This window comes from Lygodium microphyllum, chromosome 3 (assembly GCF_053477565.2).
Source record: "Lygodium microphyllum isolate KBCC chromosome 3, Lygodium_microphyllum_v1.1.10, whole genome shotgun sequence".
NCBI lineage: Eukaryota > Viridiplantae > Streptophyta > Polypodiopsida > Schizaeales > Lygodiaceae > Lygodium > Lygodium microphyllum.
In genome coordinates, this window is record NC_141137.1 from 17,280,558 (window position 1) to 17,307,174 (window position 26,617).

Consider the following 26,617-nt stretch of genomic DNA (forward strand, 5'->3'; position numbering starts at 1 on the left):
CAGGTCCTGGGTTTGGATTCTCGTAGTACTGATTGGATTGAGGCACGTCAAAAAAAGGTAAAAAGTTGGATGCAGGCCTGGCGGATCCTGGGCCTAATGCTTCACAGGATTCCGTGCGCACGTATATGCGCAGGAAATAAATGTTCACTTCACAGCCCGCTGCGCATACTATGGCCCCGTCTGCCCCCCGTAATCAGTCTACAAGGAAAGTCTATACAGACGGCCCCAAGGGCCCACCTGCTAAGCTGGCGTTTGATACAAAAGGTAATGTGATTACACCCTGGGATCGGCGTTATCCCCGTCCCACTCCCAAGGCAGTGGATTTTCCTTCTACCTCTAAAGCAGGTCGCCAGAATTCGTTTGCAGTATTGGCTGATTTTCTGGATGAGGGTGTCCTAGATGCTCTCGCGGAAAAGGTAAAATCGAGGTAACAGGCGCCTCGTTCCTGACTTCCTTTTTTTGAAGATATATGAAGATAGCCACGTGGAATGTGCGAGGCATTTGCTCTCGCCATAAGCAACATCCTATGTGGACTGTCTTGCATGAGAACCAGTGGGATGTATTGTATGCAGTTGAGCACAAAAGTCACGGTGAAGCAGGGAAATTTGTGGATTGTCATGGATTCCGTCTGTTTTATGCAGGGACACATGCTACGCACTATTCGGGCGTGCTGATGATTGTCCATGAGAAATACCAGTCTGTTCTTGTTAAAAATGATGTGCAGGGCTGCTTTCTAGTAATCGAAGTCTTATTTGAAGAAGAGATTTTATGGTTGCTGGGCCTCTATGCTCCAAATGATCCCGCATCCCGACGGGATCTTTGGTCGACTTTGCAAGGCTCCATGTCACTTGGCCGAAGGGGGTTTTTGATGGGAGATTTCAATATGTGTGTTGACTCTTCTCAGTCCACTTCAGGGCATTCGGTAATGGATACGCCGGAAAGCCGGGTGTGGAATTCCTTTGCTTTGCACGTACTTAAGCAAGATCTTTGGTCGTGGCTTCACCCTTCTTTTTCAGGGTTTACTTTTCATTCCGCACAATATGCAACTACTTGGTCGCGGTTGGACCGAATGTATATCATGCACGGGGATGATTTTCTTTCTGAGGTGCTGGAAATGAAGGTCTTGCAGCAATATGCGTTGTCGGACCATTTCCCCCTCCAGCTTGAGATGCGGGCACAATCTATTGCACCTTTTATGCAGTTGCTGAATAGGCTCCCTTTACGTTTCAACTCCTCTTATTTGAAGCATCCAATTTTTCAGGGCTACATGCAGCAATTGATTGAGAGGTTCTTATTGGACTTTGCCTCTGACGGCTTGGCTGTATTTGCACGGCTGCTCTCTAATGTGCAGCGGGTTGCTCGGCAGTATGGGATTCATCATGCCTCTCTTTGTCGGCGACGTCAACATGCAGTAGAGGACTTACTGGCTTTGGTCTGTTCCTTGCTCGTGGATTCCCCAGATGATGATTTTCTGCTGTCACTCGAGAGGCATTTGGCCCATCTTATTCAAGTATTTCAGTTGAAATCTTATCAGCAGGCCAAGCTGCATAACTTGACTGACACATTGCAAGACAGTGCCTGCCAGTCTCATAAGTTCTTTCGCGCCTTGCATGCTTCTCCAGCTTGCAAAAATATGACTAGACTCCAGGATTTGGAAGTCGCATGGTCACCTGCTGTAGAGAGAGAGAAAATCATCTCAAATGTATCTTTTGATTCGTAGCTCTGATGACAAATTTGATGGCACCAACAACTTCAAAAGGGGAGTAAAACACTAGTTTACCTGGCGAGCCCTCCTCTTCTACCGCGGCCTCTCTTGAGGCGGAAGAGAAAACTTGCTGCCCCTTGTCCTATCGTGGCACGCGATCTGTCGTCGTCACCTCTTAGAGCCAAATCTGATCACCTCCTCTCCCTTCACCAAGCTCAAAATGGCTGCCATTCAGCTTCCACTATCCTCCAACAGCCTTCTCCCTAGTTGCATGGGAAAGTTTTGCCAAGTGGCAGCCTTCATAATGCATTTTCAGCCATTAAATTTATTTTTCAGAATTAATTAATTCTGAAAATTAATTTCAGTCCTTTTGACCCTGTCGAAAATTAAACATGCCCATCTGTAATGAAATTGGCTAGGCCATTTGCAACTTGGAGTGGTTTCCAACCTCTGTTGACCCTTAGACTAGCATTAATTAATTAATTAATGCTAGTCCCTAGTGTCACAACTGACACTTAATGGCCAAACAATTGTCCTAGGGTCCAACCTAGCACCAATTGACCACCAAAACCCAATTGGCATAACTAAACACAACTTTTGCATTTAACACCCACCACTGCATCCTTCGGTTCCTTGGCCCGTTCCCATGAAATAACTGCCATATGCTAAACAACCTTGCACATTTGATTAATAACTTAATCAAATGTTACTAGCAAGATTAAAGCATCTCAAAATTTCACGTCCTCGTGACAGATCCTATGGTAACTCTTGTGAGGAGGGAATGAGCAATGAGAAAAGGGCAGCCATTGCTTGGAACCGTGCTGCTAGGGCAGGGGAGCATGTAATTTTCTCTCTGTATATAGACCTGAAACCCTACCTATAGCAGATAGTTTTGGGAAGCTGAGATGGCATTATCCTTTATGTGGATGATTGATATCTGACATGTTCACATGCTGCCAAGATAGTTAGGCGCAAACCTGTAACTCTCTTTTTCATTTCATTCTTCTTTATGAGAATACTTTGACTCTCTTACACATGCCATCAAGGTGGCTAATATGATGCACAGCTTCATACTGCCTTTCAGATGACCCCGACTTAGGCCCACTTACACTTTTCCTTGGCACAAGGACTACACTACATGCATTCAGTCAGAATGTTTGAGTCATTTGTCACCTCCCCTCATTTCTCGCACTGGGAGGCTGGCATGTGAGTGCTTCGCTGTCTCAAATGTATGACATCTCTTGGCTTTACCCCAAAAACGTTACCCTACGTGGCTACTAAGATTCAAATCGGGCTGGGGACATTATCACTAGGTACTCACATGGAGCATACTGCATCACCCTTGACTATAATGGGAAATTTTTTTCTTCCTTATCCCCCCCAGCCGACGGTCATGCTGGAGGGGGAGAGGGGAATAGTAGGTCCAGCAAGCTCCTTGCTGGAGCTTGCTCACATTTGAAGGCCATGCAAGTCGACACATAGGAGGGGGAGGATCCCCCCTCCCCTCCCCTATTTAAATAGGATACACTGCCGCCAGTGGGGGGGGGGAGAAAAAGGGACGGCCTACTGCTACCAGTTAGAGGGGATGGGGCTACAAGCTAGGCATTTTCTCTTCGACATTGTGGGTTTTGGAGAGCTTGGCTATGATCGGTTCTGCCCACTTCAGTAAACCCTAAACCGGTTAGGAGGGCAGGGAGAGATCATGAAGAGAGGCTGTCGCTGCTGCTTTCGAGATGTGGAGCTGCCGAGCCACAGGCCTCGCCGCCTGACCATCACGCCATCGTCGCCATCGGAGGGTTAAATACCCCCCCCCCCCCCACCCCCATGTAACCATCTGGAAGCAAAGAAGCTTCCAAAAGGTGGGGGGGACTTCTTAGCCCCCTTTCCCCTAGTTCAAACCCACCTTACCCCCCTCCCCCCCCGTGTTTAACCTATAAGCCCCTTTTCCTTGCGTTTTAAAAAAAAACCACCCTCAACCCCCCGTGTGTAATCCTTAAGCCCCCTTTCCCTTGGGTTCCCCTTTGAGTTTAAACCCTTGGCCCCCTTCCCTTGTGCCATTTTGGAAACCCCCCCTTTTATAAATTCCCTTAAGCCCTTTTCCCTTGGAACCACCCCCCCCTCCCGCATGTCTTAAACAAAAAACCCCCTAGGGCCCCTTCCTATGGGATTGGAGATTTTCCCCCATAAAAGGGTTTTTGACCTTAAAGGCCTTATCTTCCCAGTTTTTATTTCCCCCTTAGGGCCCTTGCTCATTATAACCCTCAAACTACCCCCTTATATCTTCTCCTAAGGCCTCCTTAGGCCCCCTTTTCCAATAACCTTTAAGGCTACTTCCCCCCCCCCTTGGAGTTCCTCCCTTAGAATTCTATAAGGCCCTTTTCCCCCCTAGAGATTTTGTCCTTAGCCTTTCCTTCAAACTCACAAAATGCCTTGGAGTTTTGTTCTTCTTCCACCACTTGTAAAAGGGAAGAGAGTGCTGAGTGTTTTTTTTTTTAACACCTTCCTTTCCCACTCTAAAGCCTCGAGGGAGCCTTCTAAAACTACTTTCGACGGAAACGGTGCAAGGGAGCGACGGTGGAATTCCGAAAGAAGTGTAAAGCTGCTTCCACGTTTGACGGACTACAATTGTGATGCGTCCTAAGAAAGTCCAAGGCGTAGTCGCGGGAGGATCATCTCCCGGTATCCATGTGGATATCTCACCCCAAAACCAGGTTTTTCTTCTTGTCTTTTATTCGGTTTTAAGTCGATCATGCAAAGAGAAATTGTTAGGAATAGGATATATTTGTCCGAGTTATTTGTAATGAAGGAGTTTAGCTTATTTGAATGAATGATAATGTATAGAACTTAGTTTCCTTCGAATTGCATCAAGCATTATAAATTATGAGCAAGATTATCCATTTACTATAGTAGTATATTTTAGTTAAATCCTACAGGTATAGAAATTATATCTTGCACCATTAGTCTTATTCCTTCGCAACGAATCATTGTAAATGATTAAATTCATGAAAGGTTTTTTTCGTTGCTCAAATTAGTAGGAAGTTATCATTGCTTATTGCACATCTTAGCAAGGGAAATGTTTGTTATTTGGCATGAGTTCATCTACAAGAAAAAAGGAAGTTTAAATTGAACTATATTGACTGAAAAGTAAATTGTCACAAGGATAGAAAAACCGTAACAAGACGATTAATGTTACCTTCCAAAAGATATCCAAACCAATCTAAACATAGAAATATTCATATCCTAAGCACTTGACTACTTTCCTTATTGTAGGGTCAAAAAAATTCGTAAAGATAAAGAACTAGGGCTGTCCACGAGATCCTTAAAAAGAAACCCTAGGCCCGACATACGTCAACTTAAAGGATCTAAAACGGATTATTCCATCGCAGGACTTGCGCAGCAAGTACGAAATCATTTAGTCTTGTGATTGATTCACAAGGAGAAAGGGTAAAAAAAACCTCAACAAGGATGGTAGATCCCTACGCAAGTTGTCTTGCAAAAAGGACGTATTTTTGGATATCCTTCTAAATAAGGAAAGTTGTAAACCGGAAACTAGCATATCTAAGGAACTTTAGGGTTGACCAAGTTGGGATAATAAGGTATGCCCTACACCAGAATGTAAAGGATCTTGCCAATTTACAAGATACCTTGGGAACGAGTGTTGATACACTCAAAAGGAAAGAACACTTCCTTAGCAGTTTGCCAAACAACACGGTTGATTAATGGAAATGTTTGTGCTTGCTAGAGATTTTAGGGCTCTGTTTGAATTATGAATTACAAATTAAATGAGTACCCATGCTTCAGGTTAAAGGCTGAAGGAAGAGGCAGTTTCAGTTACCCCCGACTACCTGTCTAATCCTAACCAAGGGGGTTAATCACCGCGTCGGGAACGTGGACCGAACCCGCTGCGAGAGGTCTCTCTGTTGAGCTCTACTTGGAGTAAGAGGACGCTTGGGTGCTAGGGGGGGCTCTGGCCATAAATCCCTCGCCTTTCGGGTCCTGCACAAGAGGCTAACGTGACTCGGGATTGGATCTCGAGGCCCGCATACTAGTTTACGGGCAGAAGCTTGGAATAGTGATCCCTGGGGATTACTGGATAGCCTTCGGGCGGATTATGGACAAGCCTACGAGCAGAACTCCTTGTATTTCAGAGTTAAAATGATGAAATGTTAAAAAAGAACTTGCTTGATATTGTTTTTCTATGTCACATGATAAGATTACGTGAAGGAACCAGTGGTTAACATGATTAATTAAAGAAGTTGATTGTTATATGTCAAATTAATGTGCTAGATAATTACATAACTAAAACAAACCGAGGAAAGTGCGGAGGATGGACCATGGGTCCGTCCTACGGTTGGGTGGTCCCGGTTGGCCGGGAACTTTTCTCAAAAATCCCAAAGAACAGCGGGATGATAATCAAAATGAATAACGAGAGTAATGACCTAGAGTTATGTCTTAACTGATTTACGCTGTTTTAGGGGAACGGAATGGGAGCCTTATGGCAGAGAGGTTGAGCCTCGCATCCCTCTCGTTTCCCATTCTCCTTGAACCAAGTGCAGCGTGAATCCGCTTCAGACCTGGCGTTTCTGCGTAAAGTAGTTCGCTCGGGTCTAGCGCTAGTTGCTGTTAGCTAATGACCAATCAGGAAAACCCTAATTCCGGTCTCCTAAGTGGGAACGGCCAGGATACTTCCGATACGTGGCAGACGCGGGAAGACTTTGTTGGTCAAGCCGAAAACAGCTTACAGGCAAATGATCTTCAACAAGGACAGAGTATCCTGCTTGTTGTTACAATATGCAACCTTAGAGCTACTGTATTTGTGCCAACTTCTTCATCACGAGTAAGGGCATGCATAGGAGCATCCCGTTATCATCTACTCTGACAATCGAAGTTCCATTGCACTAACTTGGAACGTGGACTTCCATTTGATGACCAAGCATATTCGGTTTCATGATCATCTCATTCATGAGCACGGAAACCCTTGGATAGGAGTAGGTCTGTACAGGAGACAATATACCAGACATCTTCATTGAGGCATTACCTCTTAGCAGCCTTGAAGATCTCATGTACAAGGTTCGACTTGGACCACCACAATTTTCTTCTCTTTGCTTGAGAGAGGGGTTTCCTTTGCCTGTCAAGGCAAAAATAGCTGAAATTGATAATGCTAAACAAGAGGAGGCAGGAATTTCAGAAACCAAAATATCAGAACGATAAAAACAGAGGGCAAGGCACAGACCTGAAATGTAATGAGGTTAAATCAGGGCTTCAAATTAATCACACTGTCAATGTCACCAAGTGTTTATTTGACGTACACACCACCCCAGCCCAATTCTGATCATCAGTTTAATGTTTCCCTATAAGATTACCTAGTCACATCCTTTTATAGAAATGATGACATGAATGTATATTTTCAAATGATTGTGCTCGCTAGTTGAGAAAACTGGACATAGAGAATAAGCCACAAATTTTCTAATAATGCTATTAATGACCAAAGCATGTTAAGACTTCTAGCTGATTAAACATGCACTAGCAGAACAGTAGAAACCAACCTTCTATAGTCAGGTATTCCAGATTCGGTGCTTATTCCTGCTCCCGTTAAAACCACTAGCTTCCGGCTACCCTTCCAAAACCCACAAAACAGTTTGGATAATATACAATATACTACACACAATTGTCGAACATCAAAACCAAATTCTCTCTGCCTCCATTTTTTCAACACAAGAAAAATCTATCTACAAATCTTTCAGCAATAATTATCACAAAGGTACACAACATACAAAGTCCATCTCATTTTACAAATATATACACTACTGGCTTTTCATATTGCATCACACAAACATGATACTAGAAACACATGAAAGTTACACCTCCTGGTCTCAAAAACTTCATCAATTTACAAATAACCTCACTTTCATTTTTCCAACCCCACTTCCCATGATGAAATAAATTCTAACTGCCTACACTCTAACTAAAACACACATTTAACCCCCCAACCGGCTCCCATATAAGCCCAAAGGCCTAAGGTTACATCTAGCTAGAGCTAGCCACCAAGCTCTCAGGAGCAAACCAAGATACAAACCCCCTTAATAATCCAAGCTTATGAGCAAGGATAAGGATCCCCTTAAATAGCCAGAAAACCCTATGGTGGGCCTAGCCCGTATCATTGTCCCTTAAGAAAACCCCAAACCCAAAAACCAGTTCACTACAAACACCATCCCTATCTTAAAGATCCTTGAAATTTGCCAAATACATAGTAATGATTAGGGGAAGATACAAAGGATAATATTGAACCAGAGATCATGGCTTCAAAAAGTGATTGGACCATCTGTGTACACAGTGGTGATAGTCCATGATCTTCTTGGTCCCAAGTGAACCATCAATGACCCTACATGTGTTGGGCCCTACCCGTGAGATCAAGCACAATATACTCACATGTGGCAAACTGATAAGAATTCCTATGTCCGCTGTCCCATGCAGAAGTTGAACACTGTTGTACAGGTCTTCAGTCTCTTGGTCTCATGCTAGTTTTATTACCCAGGTCCCTAATCAATCCTTGTCATTCTATATAAGTGAGATGCCCTATTCTTTGCCCTGAACACTGGGTCCAATAGTAAAGATGCAGTCTCAATCACAATGTCATCAACATGGTTGACCTCATCAAAATCTGTGGGCTCTACCTCCTCATCAATCTCTTCAAAGTGAGTCAAATGCAAGGGTGTTTGTTGGCACTTTCTCTAATTGCTTTGGGAATTGAAGGAATCACGAATCAAACAAGCGAGCGCACCATCTTTGCTTTGAATGTCTTGCAAAATTCCTCATGAACTCCTATTTGATCCTCTGGCCTAAAGAGACAAAACACCTCAGGAAATTGCTGCCAGGAGACTAAATCCCCCCAAGGGAGAAGGCATGAGTGCTGAACAATATCTAGCTGCCAGTGGAGAAGACCTCTCTCTCTCTCGCCTTCAGGCCAAAAAAATGGGCATTTTTCTCCAGTAAGATGGTCAGAGATGCAATTTATAGACTGGAGAATGGAAAGGCACAGGATGAGGATGGTTTAGTAGCAGAGCACTTCTCACATGCATGTGACATACTAGCACCCATACTAGCTAAAAAGTTCAATAGTGCTGTTTGTGAGGAGTTCCCTCAGAGTTGGTCAGACCATACTACAGTTCCATTATGTAAAAGCGGTGATCCTTTCATCCCTAATAACTCTAGGGCCATCATGGTTGGCCACACACTGGCCAAGATATATGGCTCCATATTAGAACATGAGCTTAGTGCATGGGCAGAGAGGGAGGACAGAAGAGTACAAGGACAGGCTGGTTTCAGACATGGATATACCACTTTGGATCACATCCTCACACTCAGAGCAATCATTGAGGAAGGATGGGTTCGAGGCAAGAAGATCTATTGTTTCTTTGTAGACTTTCATAAGGCATTTGACACAATACCTCGAGAACATTTCATGCAGACACTACACGAAATTGGTGTGCCAGAAGGTATGCAGTGGAGCATCTATGCACTATATGAGAAGTTGCAGGCCATATATGCACATCTAGAGGGGACGTCTGAAAGAATTGACAGCACCATAGGAGTAAAACAAGGATGTCCACTCTCACCCACATTGTTTAGATTTTTTCTTTTTCTTTTTCTTTTTTTTGCAAATAAAATGTGGCTGATTATATTACTCAAAGAAACTGATTACAACGGAGTGCTCATGCTCAATAGACTAGCTGGAGCTGATGCAGAAACACAAATACATCATGTATACAAGCCTCTCAGGGCGGTCTGGGAGGGATGGAGGCAAGAAGCCATGGAGGGTGGGTATATTCCCATCTGGGGCTGCCTGCCTGCATCACGAAAAACAGGTCCTGGCCGCCCTATGTATGCATGAAATGACCACAGAGCTCCAGACGAGCCTTGGACTCGCCTTGCACCTGATCCCATGGCTGCGGAGGGAGTGGATGATGGACGTCCAGAGCTCTGCTAAGGTCACATGTTCTGAAAGTCTCTCTCCGCCGAAAGTCTCCTAACACCGCACCTTCTAGATATGCCATCGAGTAAGACTCCCTATGATCTCCCATACCTCAAAGCGGTTTCTTGTCGGCTCCAATACCTAGTGGATGGGTAGACCCTCCAAACCGACCACTGCACACGACCCTCCCTCAATAATGAATATTGTGTCTTGCGTCCCAGCCTCATACAGAAGGTGACGGCCTTGGCTGACTGCTTGCCAGCAAAAAGCTCTCCATGAGATACATCCAAGGCTGGGTGTTGTACGGTGAAGGATGCAGCATGCTCCCCTCCACACAAGCTCCGTCTCCTCACATGACCAAAGGTAGTGCTTTGAGGTTTCCAGAGGCTGTTGTGTGCAACGCTTACAACCTCCCTCCTGCATCTGGGCAAGCTAACTTCCCACCGCCAAGCCTCCATGTGCCACTAGCCATAAGAAATATGATACCCTCCTTGGCCTCCAACTATCCCATAGGCGGCGCCAGAAGGTCCGTCGGAACGGCTCCGTCATGCTGTCCTCTGCCCAATGCCTACTACCTGATGGTGCCCAATCGATATCCTCCTGCATCAATATGTGTCTGCCAATCCTGGCAGTGTACTCCAAAAACCTCGCTGGCATCTTGGCGACTAAAGTGATTGGCCATAGCCACTCTCCTAGATCCCACTCCAGCTCATCAAGTGGTCTACCCTCTCAGATCCAAAGGCGCCACTCCCTAAGCTCCTTCCAAAAAACATAGGGATCCAATCACTATGTCTTCCCCTGAAGGCCCACCACCCGAATCCTCCTCCACGAAAGGGAAGCCATCCCCTCATCTTGCTGCTCTTTGTCAAGAGCCAGACACCCCCCCTCCTGAAAGGTGAAGAAAGTCCTTTGCGGGGCCATGTCCACTCTACCTGCTACCTGTAGGGGGATGCTTGCTGCTGGTGAAGACCTGGCAGCCCATACCTCCCCGGGCTCTATCAGCACTCGTATCGAGGGAGCAAGCCAATCCGGAGGTATTGCTACGTCTATCTCCCTTTGCCCCAACTCCACTCCTCTCTGGCAGCCTGATACTCGCTGCAGCACCTCCTCGTCCGCCATCCTGTACACCTCCCACCATGTCCTGATGGTACGAGCCGGGCCGGCCTCCCAACCAACCTAGTGAATGTGGGGGCACTCGCCAATCTGTGCCCCTTCCCAATCTTTGACCTCGGGGTTCCAGATCACCGGCTGACGGTCTATCTCCTCCTCGCAGCCTAGGGGGCTTTGGATTAGGGCCTTACGGAGGCCCTGCACACGCCGAATAAGCTTCGTAGGAAAGGTGATCTGGGGGGGTGATCTGGGCTGACATGAATATCCATCTCAGGGACGGCCTCCACTCACCGCCAAGCCTCGGTCTACAATCCTGAAGACCCTCTTGGAATAGAACCTTCCAGGCCTGCCCTCCTGGTGTAAGGCCGTAGACAACTAGCTTGCCCAAGAGGGCCATACTCTAATACTCTGGGTCTATGATCCCAAGCCCTCCCTCTGACCGATGCCGTATGATGGTCGCCAACGCCACCTTGGCCTGGAAATCCTTGGAGCCCTTTGACCCGGACCAAAGGAAGTTCTGTACTAGGCAGCGAAGCTGCACTACGCAGGATGAGGAGAAGCACCAACACGAGGTCATGTACCAAGCCGTCCCTAGGAGGACCTGGTTAACCACCAAGGCTCGACCGGCTAGTGAGAGGTGAGCCGTGCTCCAGTAGGTGAACTTCCTCCGAATAGAATTGAGGACTGGAAGAAACCCCTGGGCGGGAGTGGTGTCGAGTCCCACCTAGAACCCTAGGTGCCAGACGGTCTGCCCTCTGCTCACCCATCTAAATCCTAGGTGGACGCTCCACTCTGTGCTAGAGTCCAAATCTGTGAGGAAACCAACCGACTTTCGCTACTTGATTTTCGCTCCCGCTGCGGAACAGAACACCTTAAGAGCCAGCCTCACTCTCTCCAACATCAACTCATCATCGTCTATGTAAAGTGTTGTATCATCTACATACTCTAAGTCTAGCAACTCAGTCTCGTCTCTCACGGAAAGTCCGAGGCCACATAATCCGCTCACATGAGACCTAAGGAAGTGAAACATCACCTCTGCAAAGAGTAGGAACAGGTATGGGGCCAGGGGGCAGCCCTGCCGGACCGATCTCTCCAGTCGAAACTCCTCCCCTCGCCTACCACCTATGAGAACCCTGCTGTTGGCCGATCTATAAAGTGCGGTGACCCCGCGAATCCAAGCCTAGGGAAAACCCAACCTCACCATGCTGCCCTCTAGGAATTCCCAATCCACCTTGTCATAAGTCTTCTCGAAATCCAAGAATAGTACAGCTAGTCTCTGCCCACTGTGCCAAGCCCACTTTGTTGCCTCAAAGAAGGTGAATACATTGTCTAGGATACTCCTATCCTAGACAAAGCCTATCTGTGTGTCATGGATGATGTCTCCACTGGGAAAGCTCCAATCGGTCTCCCTCTTTGGGGAGAAGACTGATAAGGCCTGCCGAAAGGCTCCCTGGCATCTCTCCTGAAGTGAAAATCTCCTAGAACACCATCAGTAGGGGGTCCTTCACCACTTCCCAGTAGGTAGTAAAGAAGGCCTTAGAGAGGCCATCCTCTCTTGGGCATTTCTGCTCGTCCTTTGTATGGAAAGCCTCCTCTAGTTCCTTCTCTATGAAGAGGGCTAGAATGGAGCGTCCCATCTCTGTGACAAGGGACGGTATGTAAACCCAAACCAGCTACCTACATCATTGTCCTCTAGCTAAGGTTGTCTCCTGCTGGAAAAGGCGTCTGTACTAATCAATGTCAATCTCCATTACCTTGTCTGGGCTAGAAGGAGTCCTCGCATACTAATCTCGAAGGCTGCCTGTTTGCTCTCTTGAAGTGCGAGGCTAGTGCACCCGGAAAAACTCCCTGTACATCGTCTCCCCCTTCTGTGCCCAAAAAGCTACTGAGGTGCGGAAAGAGAACTCAGAGCACATGTTCTCTATGCCAGCAATGGCTTCTCGTGCTTGCACCTCCTGTGCATGGAGGGTGGAATCCCCTGGTGCCTCCTGTAGTGATCTTTGCATGGCTACAAGGTCCCACGGATCACTCTCTCCTCCTCCCAACTCTGTTGCCAGGCCTATATGGCTACCTCTTGGAATATTCTTCTCGACTCGGCTAGGACCTCTGCAACCTCCTCTGCGATCTGGTCCCTCCTGCCCCACTCCCTAGTCGAAAGCTGCTCTATCTACCTCGTCACCTCCTCCCTCCTATAGATCAAGTCAGGGATCCCACAGGATCGAGTGTCTAGGGCAAATGTTGGGGGATCTAGTGTCAAGAGAACCGGGCAATGATCAAACAACGTGGTGCTTGCCAACTACCCAATCTGGCCTCCACGAGAGCCTCCCCACTCTCCCACATAAAACCTGTCCAACCGCTCCAACAGGACTCCACCTAGCCGTCTGTATCCCCAAGAGAAGTCCAACAACCTCTCCCTCTTGTGGAAGGCAAGGTCTCTCCAGGCATCACTCTAATCCATAGAACCCTCCCTACCACTACCATCCCGTGGTCTCGTACACAAGCGGTGAGACTCGGGTCAATAGAGGTGCATACGCCTCCACTCGTGCCGTGGGCACCTATGGTGTGCTCCCAGTAAGTATGCGAGCTACCCGGGAGTACCTTCTCTACTTGCTGCCTGCTGGGCCTGGGAGGGTGTGAGCTTGTACTCCTGTAGAAGTAAAATGTCGATCCATCTGGCAAGGGCAGGCTGTAGCTCCTGTCGAACAATCAACTTCCTGGAACTACATGCCCCACTGTAGTGGAGACTATTCACATTCCAGGATGAAAGGTGTAAGCTCATGGGGAAACTTGCGACTGACCAAACAGACATCTGTTCGGTGTGGAGGCTGCTAATGAGGATGAGAAACTATGGGGCATGCAGGTGCGCTTTGCCGCAGGTCTGGATGGCGAACTCCAGTCCCCCATGGTGGCCCTCGGCCGGACCATAGGGGTGATAGATGCTCTAGGTGGTACTATCGATGCATCTATCAATCATATTGAGAGTCGTGACTCCGTACAGGGGCCACTCGATCACATTCCTCGGAGCCCTCCATTGTGGAGAAGCTCGAAAGATAATGCTCAAGTGTGTGGGACCTCGGCACCAACCCACCAGTTAATGTCCATCATGCAACCAGGCCACTGCTGTGCAAACAATGCTAGTCCTTCTCCCATCCGCTGGGAGATGTGGTCCACCACCTGACTCTTTAACTCCTCCTCTATCTGCGTCTTCGTCCAATCCCCTGAGTGAGAGGATTGAAAGAAGAAAGAGTAGTTTGGTCCATCTGGTGGTGCTAGTAGATGGACCTTGCCCCTCCTTGACTTGCAAACCACAAAGATCCCCAACTCTAGAGGTAGTGGGAACTCTCCGCGCTCCGCAAGTCTCAGGTAGGACCATGGGCCACTATGGAAAAACTCTTGTGGCAACAGCTGTGCCTGTCTTGGAAAGGTGTGACGGGCGGCAAGGGAAAATGAGCTGGTGGCTGTGTGGGAGGGGAAAGACTACTGGTGCGAGGAGGATGTAGGTGTATGTGGCTCATCACCTCCTGTGGGAGGAGCAGGAGTGGGTCTGGGGGGGATCACCTGAAACGGATACAGATCAGGGGGCTCGGCAAGGGAGATGGTGGAGGGGAAGAGGGTGGAGGGATGGTCGGAAGTATGTGGAGGGTGGGGGGGGGGGGGGGAGGGGGGGCTAGTGGCCCTGGAAGGGGGGAGCTGTGGGCCAAGGTCAGTGGGGGGAGCCTGGGAGGTGGGGGAGGGTGGGTGTGGAGGCTCTGAGATCTTAGATGGGGTAGTTTGTGGCGTGAGTGGTAGTTGTGGGGGACTGCGGTCCTAGGTGGGATGGGTAGGGAGGGCCTGCGGAAAGCTCTGCTAAGGAGGCGTCACTCGCCCTCTTGCGCCCTGCTGTCGAGGCTGCAACTGAGGCGTTGGCTGCGACTGAGGCGTTGGCGGCGACCCCCCTGCAATCTCCCTTTGTGTCGTCTCTAGGCCCGTGTGAAGCCATCAACGTCCACTTGTGGGCCCGTCGTCGGAGCCGCATTGGCCTCGAAACGCGTACAATCTATTGCATGATGTCCAAAGTCATGGCAGCACAAGCATTGCCTTGATTACCCAGTCACAATGACCTGCTGCCTAAAGAAGTAACCTCCAAACTCAATCTCCAAGAACTTTGGTATGCTTTTTGTATCTTTCACGGCCACTCGTACCTTTGGCACTCCTATAGCTGTCACTGCATCCGCGAAGAAAGTAGGGAGAATTGTGCCAAAAAACTGTCCAAAGTCCTCCACTAATGGACAAGTGGTATTCTACCGCCAATCCGGGAAAAAGTAGGGTGAATAGGTAACTGGGTGTATGAGAAAACTGTTGTGGAGCGCAAATGACTCCATTGTGAAGCCGCTATACCAGGGAACCATATAGATAACCCCCTTCGTGGAGGCATAGGGCGAGCTCTCCACCAACTCACGGGCTGCGTCCGCAAAGGTGAGTCGAACCATGAAGATCCCTCGGCCCATGAGCACTACCTCCAAGATCTGCGATGTGCCAATGCGCAGCATGGAGTGGAGCCAATCCCGCAGCTAGGCCCTCGATGGGGAATGTCCAACAACCTGACCAAAGATCGTTGTTTCTTTTAGCTCCAACTCTGTTGCCCGGACGGCCAAGAGCTATTCCTCAAAGAGGATGATGTGCAAGGTGTTTGTCTGGGGGGCAATCGTAGAATGCATCGGCGCGTCTGACCAAAGGTTTCCATTGCATGTCCCAATTGAGGACCTACCACTCATGCTGTTACACTGTCGGAGGGGGGGGGGGGGGGGGGGGGGGGGATGCTTGTTTACACGGTGGGAGAGGTGTTGGACACTGCTATAGTCCAGCTCGCAGCAAGGGAAAAGATTGTGTTGGGCCTATCAGGCAATGCCGCAGGCCAGAGTACAGGAAAAGTCGGCGGAAGGCGTGGTGTCGAGCGGGGACTGATGGGGGGGTTGCGTTGGGGGGGAGGAGTCACGCTGGGGGGGGACAGGCGGCACACAAGGCGGGGGAGGGGGGGGGGGGGGATGACGATTTAGATTATATATAGATGAGGTGTTTGAATATATTGATAGGGGAGGAGGGATTGGAGCTAACTTAGGTGGAGTATTGATACCGATACTACTTTATGCAAATATGTTTATATTTATCTCTGATTCACCAGACGGCTTGCAATAACACTTGGATGCATTGCACACTTTTTGCAGGGATAAAGACCTCGTAGTGAAAGACAGTCATTTGGATGGTATTTACACACTATGAAAGATAGTTATTTGGATGCTCCCATGGCTGGTCATACTAGAAGGCAAGCTCGTATGCATGATACTACACATACCATGGATTTTGTTATGGCAGCAAGTACAGATGATGATGAGGAGCCTGAATGTTTTGAGGATGCACAACATAGTGTGCACTGGATGGAAACAATGCAAGCTGAATTTGATTCTATCATTAAGAATCAAACATGGGATTTAGTGTCTTTGCCAATTGGGAAGAAAGCCATTGGAACAAAATGGGTCTACAAGCTGAAAAGGAATCCAAATGGATCCATTGACAAATATAAGGCAAGGCTTGTAGCTAAGGGCTATGCACAGAAGAAAGGCATTGACTATGAGGAGACATTTGCTCCTACCTCCTACATGACTACCATCAGGTCTATGGCTGCTTTGGCTGCCCATTATGGATGGACTGTGCATCTGTTAGATATTAAAACTGCATTTTTACATGGGGAACTTCATGAAGAAGTATATATACAGCAAACCATTGGTTTTGCAGTTAAGGGATCCGAACACTTGGTTTGAAAGCTAAAAAAAGGTTTTCTATGGCTTGAAACAAGCTCCTAGAGCTTGCCCTTTTACTCAGCCAAGGGTTTATTAACAGCTCATCTGAGTCTACCCTTTAGGTATGTAAAGAGGGGGGATCCATGCTGATCATTTGTCTATATGTTGATGACCTTTTGCTTAGAGGGACACATGCTGATCAGATTTCAGCATTTAAACAAAATTTGCAGCAAACTTTTGAGATGTCAAACTTCGGATCTTTGCAATATTACTTGGGCATTCAGTTCATACATGATGCTAGAGATATTGGTTTATCATAGTCAAGATACATTGGTAAACTCCTTGAGAGGTTTGGCTTACAGGATACATTGATAAACTCCTTGAGAGGTCTATACACCAATAGAACCTGGACTAATGATTCATTTGGCCTCCTCCAAAAAGTTAGCACATGAAGGGGAGAGAGATTGTTGGTACTCACAAATGACAACATGGATAAGCCTACACGGGCTAGACATCAATTGGTTCCCCCCATTTGACTATAGTTTGGATTGCCCTAAACTCTCCCTTACCCGCCGCTGAATTCAGACATTAGCGCTCACATTTTGCGAGTGGAAAAAATGAGAACTTGGATCCAGTCACCTCTCCCTCTAGAAACTAGGATCAATTTCTACAGCTCTCGGAGGATGGATTCATTGTTCAACCACAGTACATGGACACACACGATATTATAGCAAAGGAGAGGATATGTCAGCTCTGCAGTCGAGAGCCATAGATGGAGAAACACTACATATGTAGATGCACAATCTACTATGATATACAAGGGAGATAACACTGTCTCTTCCATAATGGATTCTGTCCTCTTCGGCGTGTCATGGGGTATGAGGACTAGAGATGCTTAGGGCTTTTCATCCTGAAGCTGGAGAGGCGCCGCACAGCATTGTGACGAGATACGAGACCACCCCACCCAGAACAGCCTAGGCAGAGGCCAATGGCTGACTTCTTTCAAAGATCAGATTCCACAGGTACAACTAGCTTAGCAAATCCAACCCCATCTATTCAAACCGTATCTACATCACGCCACAGAGTCACATTAGACCAAGCCATTGCACATTGCAAAGCACAACGACCCCAACCACCTGGCCAACGTCTAAGAGGCCCATTTAATAATCAGATCAGAGCCATTATTGCGAGACACAGGAGACTTCTCCCTCGACACATTAGTAGAGTGACCCTGGACTATTTGAGGATGGAGATTCTAAAAGATGGACTACTCTAGCTAGATATCATTCACACACACACACACACACACACACATATATATATATATATAGTCTTCAATTTTTGGATTCATTTTGATCTTAGTAGATCTAAGCCTCATATTGGGATATATTTATTTCATGTTACTTCACTTCAACTTTACTGTGATGACATGACATTGGATATAGATGTATTGGTTTGTGTCTCATAGGCCACATTGGCCTTTTGCAAACGTTAATATATGCTTTTTTTTTCGTGAAGATAATTGAATTAAGTAGTAAATTTTTACATCAAACCATCAGGTCAGCATTGAAAATAACAGACATGAAGGAAAGTCTACAGAGACTCTAACACAGAAATGTCACATTGAAAGAACAACTAGTGTGGAGCAAACAATATCCAGCCAGGGAGCAGCAATGTCAGGAAGAACCAGATCAGCAAACACCATAGAGGAGATTTACCACAACACTAAAACCCGAATTCGGACCACATGACCATGAATGCCAGATACTAAATCAAAAATGAAGGCATTCCGAGTACACCAAATATGCCACAAGGCTATCCATCTAAGAAAATGGAAAAGGCTCGAATAATCTAAACTCAAAGAGGTCATGGAGGTCATCTTCCCCATAATCCATGAGCAAGCTGATATCTGGTGCTGAGTCAAGAAGAACCACACACAGGAAACAAAACTCAAAACTTGTCTTGCAATAGGGAAGGAGACAAAAAGATGAAGCATTGTCTCATCACATGTGGTACAGAATATACATCGCCTAGCAAAGATCTCACAGGTACACAACACATTCCCAATAGGAAGAGCCCCAATAAGTAGCCTCCACATAAACACTTTTCCCTGATACGGAACCTTAGATTTCCAGAGTTGGATAAATCTATCCTTCCACTTCTTTTTGCTATCTCGAATATACCATACTTTATTAGCCTTACCCGTGGCCCATCCCTTGGCCTCCACCATCTAAATGATATATCTAGTTAGTTGACCTTTTCTCGAAATCATCAAGAATCACAAACATCCAATCACACCAGGGAGACAAAAGCTATAATGCAAGTAAAAGATAGAAGCTCACAAGTCTACCCTATATCGTCGTCCAAATATTATGACATCCTCTAGGCACCCGAAAGTGCTGACGAGTACGCCAAAAGGAATAAAGATGGGCCTGCCCAGGAATGACACCATCCAAGACTGTCTATAACCCCAAAGGAGCCATCCAATTAAACTTGTCATGCTACAAATCTTTATCAAGCCAATCCAACAACCTTGAAGAAGCCAGTACTTCACCTAGCAGGGAATTCTTCTCCTTGCGAAAATCTGAGGGGCGCCAAACTGCAAAACGTAACATCGCTTGCCAAGATGTGATCATATGGGAAAGGAAAAAAGACTAGGAGACCTTAATAGTTCTTGTGGAGTTAAGCACATGCCACCAAGAAGCATGAATATCTGTACTACCATCAGAAATGCCAATCCTTTCTATAAAAATTTTGCTATATCTGTCCAGGGATGACTCTCTACACAAAGTGCCTACAGAAGAGCTAACCTCAAAGCAGCCATATGAATATTAACATCCAAAAGAGCTGCTCCCCCCATGCTTTTAGGAGTAGTCACATGCTGCCATGAAATCCATACCTGGCCAAGTGATTTCCTTTCATGAATCGGATAGGCTGAACCAATTCCAATAGAGACTTCTTGGTCCAAGGAAGCAATGGCAAAAAAAACGAAATCATGTTGATCATAATGCATTGAGCAACTTTAAGTCTCACATGGAGAGACCAATCTTGAGACTTCCAGTACATACACCGATCATGAATACAGGATGCCATCCAATCCAACAAGGCACGAGGAGCTACATCCACATCGATAGAATAACCCAAGTGTCTCGTTATATTTCCCTTAGGAATCACAATACCACTCTAGCCCAAAGCCTGTAAATCATTTTTCGTACAAGAGAGTAGTGTGGATTTCTGAGTATTAATATGAAGTCATGATGCCACAGCAAAAATTTTCCATGCGACCATTGCCTGATTAACATTTGAGCGATCAGCCTTAAGAAACATAAAGGAATCATCTACCAAAGATTGGCCCACAAGTTAGGCCCCACTGGGAAGAGACAAACCAACGATCTCACCTTGATTGGCCAACTTATCCAACAAAGAAAGCATCGGGTGTGTGACTAATGCAAACAACAAAGGGCTATAAGAGGGCAACCTTGCCGAAGAGACTGAGATAAGGCAATGTCATCAGTGATCCCTCCATTAAGTGCAATACAAGCCACTGCCCCCTAACCAATAGTATTCCAAAGAGAAACCATACGTGGCCCAAAACCCATGGTGAACATTAGCTGCCTCAAAAAAGACCAGCTTACATGATCAAATGCCTTTTCAATATCAAGCAGAAGCATGACCACCTGAAACCAGCCTTCCTTCTTGGAATGGGTGGTGATAACCTGATTTAAGAGTTAATTACATCAATAAATAAATGCACATAAAATGAAATACACACTTTACCATAACATTCTTGGATAGTAGACACCCTTTTGGCCCCAAAATTGGCGCCCCTTGCGGTATTTCTTTAGCTTTCATTCAATTGGAAAGAGTACAACTCCAGATTCTTCAATCTCCTCCTGCTAACCAATTACTCTTGCTGTCATAAATGACCAGCAAGTCTTTTGGGTCATTTGCCCCTTGATTCACCCAAGACTTCTTCTCCAATTTGACCCTTGTCTGGTCAAATGCTGCCCCAAATCAATTCGGGATGGGCTGGCTCCTGAAGTCCCTTGATAATCTTCAATTATCAGCTGCTGATTTCAGTCCCTTGAGCCTTCAATCTCTGGCACGGATCCCAAGGTGGCTGCTAGACCCTAATTTCTGCTGTAAATTAGGGTTTACTGCAGAAATTACAGATCAGTCCACCAAAAATGGCTGAAATCTCCTTCAAATGGCTGAGAATTGCTGAGAATGGCTGAGCATAGGCTGAAGGAGATGAGAGAATACTGTAGAGAGAGGAAATTTTGAGATTTATTGCTAAGAACTGATCAAAATCAGTTGCTGCCCTGCAGTACCAACCCCAAACGGATGCACCAACAACAAGAGCATCAGAGACTGTGATCTTTAGGAGAAAGTGCATCAGTAACAATTGCCAGCTTCCCAAGGTCAAGAATATGCAATCTCTATCACCAAAATGATCTCCAATGGCTGGGAATTGGCCCTAGAAGCTGGCAGTAACAGTCCAACACCTCTTTCCAACAGCTCCAAAATGAAAAAACGAGATTTCCCTCTCCCTTCAGCCCTATTTAGCCTTTCCCCCACTTGCATGGGAAAGTTTTGCCAAGTAGCAGCTTTCTTAATCCATTTTCAGCAATTTTCAGCCATTTAATTAATTTTCAAAAAAATTCAGCCCTTAATCCATGCCCAAAAAATTAACTTACCCATCCAAAAATTAATTGGCTAGGCCATTTGCAACCCAAAGTGGTCCCATGCATTAATTGACACTTGGACAAGCATTAATTCATTAATTAATGCCTAGTCCTTAGTATCACCACTGATACTTAGGCCAATTAATGGTCCTAGGGGTAAACTGACACCAAATTTCACCTAGAATCTAACAAGTGTAACTTGTTACAACTTTTTCCTTTGACACCCATCTTTTTTATAAGGTCCTTCGGCCTTCAACTGTGAAAAAGTAGCTTGCACCTCACAGATGCAACACATGTGCATCTTTTAATTGCACATTTGATTAATCCTTTAATCAAATGTCAATTAAACATAAGCAAAGCATCAAATTTTCATGTCCTCGTGACACCACCTGCTGGCCTGAAGCTTTTGCAAAGTCAGCAGTTGAACATTCAAAATGTTGTGCATTATATTCCGACCCTAAATGAAACCGTATTGACATGGATGAACCAAATGTGGAAATACTTTCTGCAATCTCTTGGCAATGATTTTTTAGAAGATTTTGTATAAAGAGCCCATAATAGAAATGGGTCTCCATTGTTTCAAAGAGGTAGGAGAGGAAACCTTAGGCAACAACTGAATGACTGCAATCTTCCAGCCTGAAGGCATGACACTTAAATTCCAAACTTGCTGACACAGGTGAGTCAATGAATCCTTAAGCTGCTCAACATTGGTTGAAAACAACTCATTAGGAATCCAATCCCAACCAGGGCTTTTCCATTTAGGCAAATGGGACAGCACCTCTTCCACTTCATCCTCCGAAATATCAGCCTCCATTAAGGCTACCCATTCTGGCTGAACCTGATTACTAACCAAATCACAAATGTATCTGCGAGCTGAGTGTATAGCATCAGAAAGAATCTCTCGAGGGCCCAAAAATGATCTATAAAAATCTACACACATCTAAATGATAGACGCAGGATCTGTCATCATAGCACCTTGCTCATTCTTCAAACACAATATTTTCCCACGCGTATTTCTGATGTAATCGAGCAAAGAATTGATGAGATTGATAGTTATTGTCATGCAAAGCTTCTGCTCTAGACAACAATTTGTATTTAGCATATTCCTCTTCCTGTAAAGAATGAACTCGGCCTTTCAATCATTCAATGCATGTAGGCAAGTCATCAGTGGTATCCCCCAACTGACACAGAGACAACAAATGGGCCAACAAAGATTGTGCATGCAGCAATTCAACGCGTAAAAGGGAAGCATGCTGAATACCATACTATCGGGATAACATACAGGCATTATCCCTAAAAACAGCCCACGCTTCCATCTTTTCTGATAGGACCCTAGAACAAAAGGAATCAATAACGAGATCTGCACCCATAACAGCGACCACATGTTCCCCTTCTAGTAAAGAAATCGCTTTACCCTCATTAACTTGAGCATATTTCGACATCAAATGATTGGCAGTGGCCAACATAAACAGAAAAGACTCATTAGTCTGAGAACACGAAGCATGAACATTTTGCGGAGGCAAATTCCAGGCACACAAGTTTGGTTCTTCGACTCTAACATCTTGCAACATTTACCCATCTCATCCCCTTCCATTAACTGCCCAGAATGTCCAACTGACGAATCGCCATCTGATTCCGTCAAGTCTTTATCGTCCCCATTTCCAATATGCTGATCTAGAAAGGCCATATCAATACAATTAGATTCCTGCAAATTCGCCATTTCCAAGGTTTATGCTTATTACACAGATTATTCCAACCCTGGCTGTCTATCACAAAACAGAATTGAATCTGTCTCCTTCTGTTTGCCTTTGTACCTCAGGTCCTCTACACCAATCTATTCTCTGTTCTTCTGTTTGTACAGACCTTTTACAATCTCTCACTCAGTGTGTCTCACCCAGGATTAGAGCAGGTTATCAGACCCATGCAGTCAGATGCAGAGCAAGGCACCACAGGAATGTCAGATCAGGTCGAAGATGATAGACGGTCGTGCTGGGACAGAGCGCAAGCAGGGCAAAAGACGGCGGACGTAGCAGGAGCAGGGCAAAAGACAGGCCTCTAGAAGGCAAGGGCAGGAGGCAAAGTGTCAGGCAGGGCAAAACAGAACCTTGCACTAGTCAAAAGCAGAAAATCAGGTGGTGCATAGGGCAAGAAAATAGCGTCGCAGAGCAGGGAGTCATGTCTGTCCGCAGGCAGGTAATCTCTCTCTCTCTTTTTTTTTTCGTAAAAGGTAATTGTATTAATTACGAAAAAAGGTACAAGATTACATGATTACATGATTACAAGAGACACGAGGGCCCTAGGCCAACGTGTGGGAAATCCCCATACTAATGCACTAAAAAGGTTACACCAATCATGGCAACGACCCAGAGGCAATTGCCATATGCCAGGGATGCAAATCCTCCCGAGGGAGCAAGTCGGAGTGTCGAATGAGATCTAGCTGCCAATGCAAGAGCCCTTTAAGCCTGGCAATATGTCGAGCTCGGTACATTAGAGGCCGAATCAAAGAGAAAAGCATTGTGCGTGGTCCAAATGTGCCAGCATCCCGAGTATCTGAAAAAGTGAAATAAGATCTGCATATGTAATTGTGGCGGTGTGGGGTACTTTGGGCGCACAAAAACCCAATCGAAAGGAGTTAGTGAGGACCCCACCACCGCGCGCCAGATTTGCGACAAGAGTAACCAGATATTCTTGGCGAGCGGGCAAGAAAGAAAACAATGTCGAGCCGATTCCGCAGTAGTGGTACAGAAGAAACAATTGCCATTCGAGATTCGCCGCTTGGAAAGGGCCGAGGCAAGAGGAAGACCACTAATCATTACCCGCCAAAGAAAGACTTTGCTTTTGAAAGGTGCCTTATTCAACCAGCCCTCCATCAGCGTCGCCTGCCACCATGACAGCATATTCCGTAGTCCCCAAACAGTATTAGCTTTCACACCCAGCCATTGGTGATCTTGAATGAGAAGATGATACACTTGATTAGTAGAGGCCTTTTCCAGACTCAACCGGCCTGCAAGGTCCCAGTCCTGCCAAGGACGATCCACAGCCAGGGCAGGAAAGGGTTGCCTACCCTGAAGCTCCAACAAAAGCTTTCCCCATAAACCACGGTATCCGCACGGGATCCTGAAAAGTCTCCTAGCAGTCCGAAACGATGCGAGGACATTGCGAGTGGCAAGGGTAGCATCCGCAATCGAAGTCACACCTAAACGGGCCATGCGGTTAAATCTCAATCTGAGCTGATGTTTGTCTTCCCATGAAAGTAATCTGGATACTGCCAACAATTCCAGCTGAAAGGAGTTAGTCTGCAAGCGGTCCCCTACATGCCAATGGGCCTTTTGGAGCACCACTTTCCAAGAGTTGACCAAGTGCAATAACAAAGAGGAAGAGGGACTGGAAAATCGAGAGTCAGCATTAAGGACATGCCACCAGGAGGCCCGAAGCCGTGTGTTACCATGGCGTAGCCCGCTGTCCTCAAGAAAATAACGGGCTATGATGGTCCACGGGTGATGATCCACACACATGGCACGAAAAAGAGACCAACGAAGAGCCAGCATATGAGTTTCTGCATCCAAAATAGCGCCACCACCCATGCGTTTAGGAGTACATGTATGTGACCATGAAATCCACGAAATGCCTGCCTGCAGTGAATCCTTCTTCCATAGCATGAAACGAATGGGATGAGTGAGAGCCTTCAAAGTAGTAGGCGTCCACGGCAGCAATGGCAGGAAATACGTTAGCATTGGTAGCATAATTATCTGAGCCACTTTGAGGCGCACATGGAATGGCCACGCTTGCGACTTCCAATACATATACTTCGCCGCCAGTTTTTGTGAAATCCACTCCAGTAGGTCCTCTAGCCGTACATCCACCCCCAACGGGTATCCAAGATGCCTGACAATGGAGCCACGGGAAACCACCTGGCCCTGCCAGCCTAATGACTGTACTGTAAATCAGGCTCCGTGCAGCTGAGAATGGCTGACTTAAAGGCATTGATGCGAAGACTAGAGGCCTGACCAAAGAGCGTCCAAACATCTAATGCCTTTCGAATGTTGTCCCTGTCCGCCCGCAAAATCATAAAGGTGTCATCAGTCAAAGATTGGCTAATGAAGTGCTGCCCCAAAGGAAGAGACAATCCTGCCAGCTGAGCAGAAGCCGCCATTGAGGATAACATTGAAAGGACCGGGTGAGTCGCCAGGGCAAAGAAGAGAGGACTCAAAGGACAACCCTGTCTGACCGAGCGGGCAAGGACAAATGGCTCTGTAACCCCACCATTGAGCATAACTCTTGAAGAAGCCGCAGCACTAATGGTGTAGATCAATCCGGACATCCGGGTACCAAAGCCCATAGCAGACATGAGATCTGCAATGAAAGACCAGTCCACGTAGTCAAACACCTTTACCAAGTCCAATTGAATCAATACCACTTCCTGACTGGAGTGCCGCGCATAGTCAATAGCCATTTGCACATTTAAGATATTATGCAGAATGTTGCGGCCCTTACTGAAACCATATTGGAGAGGATGCACAATAGCAAGAAGGTGCTTGTGAAGCCGATTCACTAGCACTTTGGAGAAGATTTTATAAATCGAGCCCATCAAAGAAATTGATCTCCAGTGTTGCAGCTTTGACGGCGAAGGGACCTTGGGAATCAGTTTGATAAGGCCTTCTTTCCATGAGGAAGGCATGACCCCTGTTTCCCAAACCTGCTGACACATGACCGCCAATGGCTTCACCAACTGCGTGGCCGAGTTCTCAAAGAATTCATTAGTGAGACCATCCCAACCAGGACTTTTATCCTTAGGCAGGTGCAACAAAACATCCATAACCTCCTCGCAAATATCTGCCTCCAAAGTGGCTTGCATATCAAGAGGAACCTGCTCGCGAACCAGATGATAGAAGACCGAGCGGGCATGCGTAACCTGGCTAGAAGGCAAGGGAGAAGAACCAAGAAGTTCCATAAACTAATTTCTGCACATAGTGACAATGGTCTGCGGATCAGTGACCATGCGACCTTCGGAATCCTGGAGTCTAGTCATATTTTCGCGAGCCGGAGAAGCATGCAAGGCGCGAAAGAACTTATGAGACTGGCAGGAACTGTCTTGCAATGTGTCAGTCAAGTTATGCAGCTTGGCCTGCTAATAAGATTTCATCTCTCTCTCTCTCTCTCTCTCTCTCTCTCTCTCTCTCTCTCTCTCTCTCTCTCTCTCTTTTTCGTAAAAGGTAATTGTATTAATTACGAAAAAAGGTACAAGATTACATGATTACATGATTACAAGAGACACGAGGGCCCTAGGCCAATGTGTGGGAAATCCCCGTACTAATGCACTAAAAAGGTTTCACCAATCATGGCAACGACCCAGAGGCAATTGCCATAT

The 26,617-nt window shown here is 46.4% G+C and overlaps 1 protein-coding gene across 3 annotated transcripts in view; it reads right to left on the reverse strand.

Moving 5' to 3' along the window:
* The window catches only part of LOC148038097 (NAD-dependent protein deacylase SRT2-like), a 339,478-nt gene that overhangs the window by 134,276 nt on the left and 178,585 nt on the right, over positions 1–26,617 (reverse strand). For all 3 annotated transcript variants that reach the window (XR_015689032.1, XM_087668893.1, XM_087668901.1), the window contains exon 4: positions 7,252–7,317. Coding sequence is in view for 2 of the 3 variants with exons in the window: in XM_087668893.1 (XP_087525019.1) it covers positions 7,252–7,317 (66 nt within the window). In the remaining variant the exon portion in view is untranslated. The remainder of the gene's footprint in view (positions 1–7,251; positions 7,318–26,617) is intronic.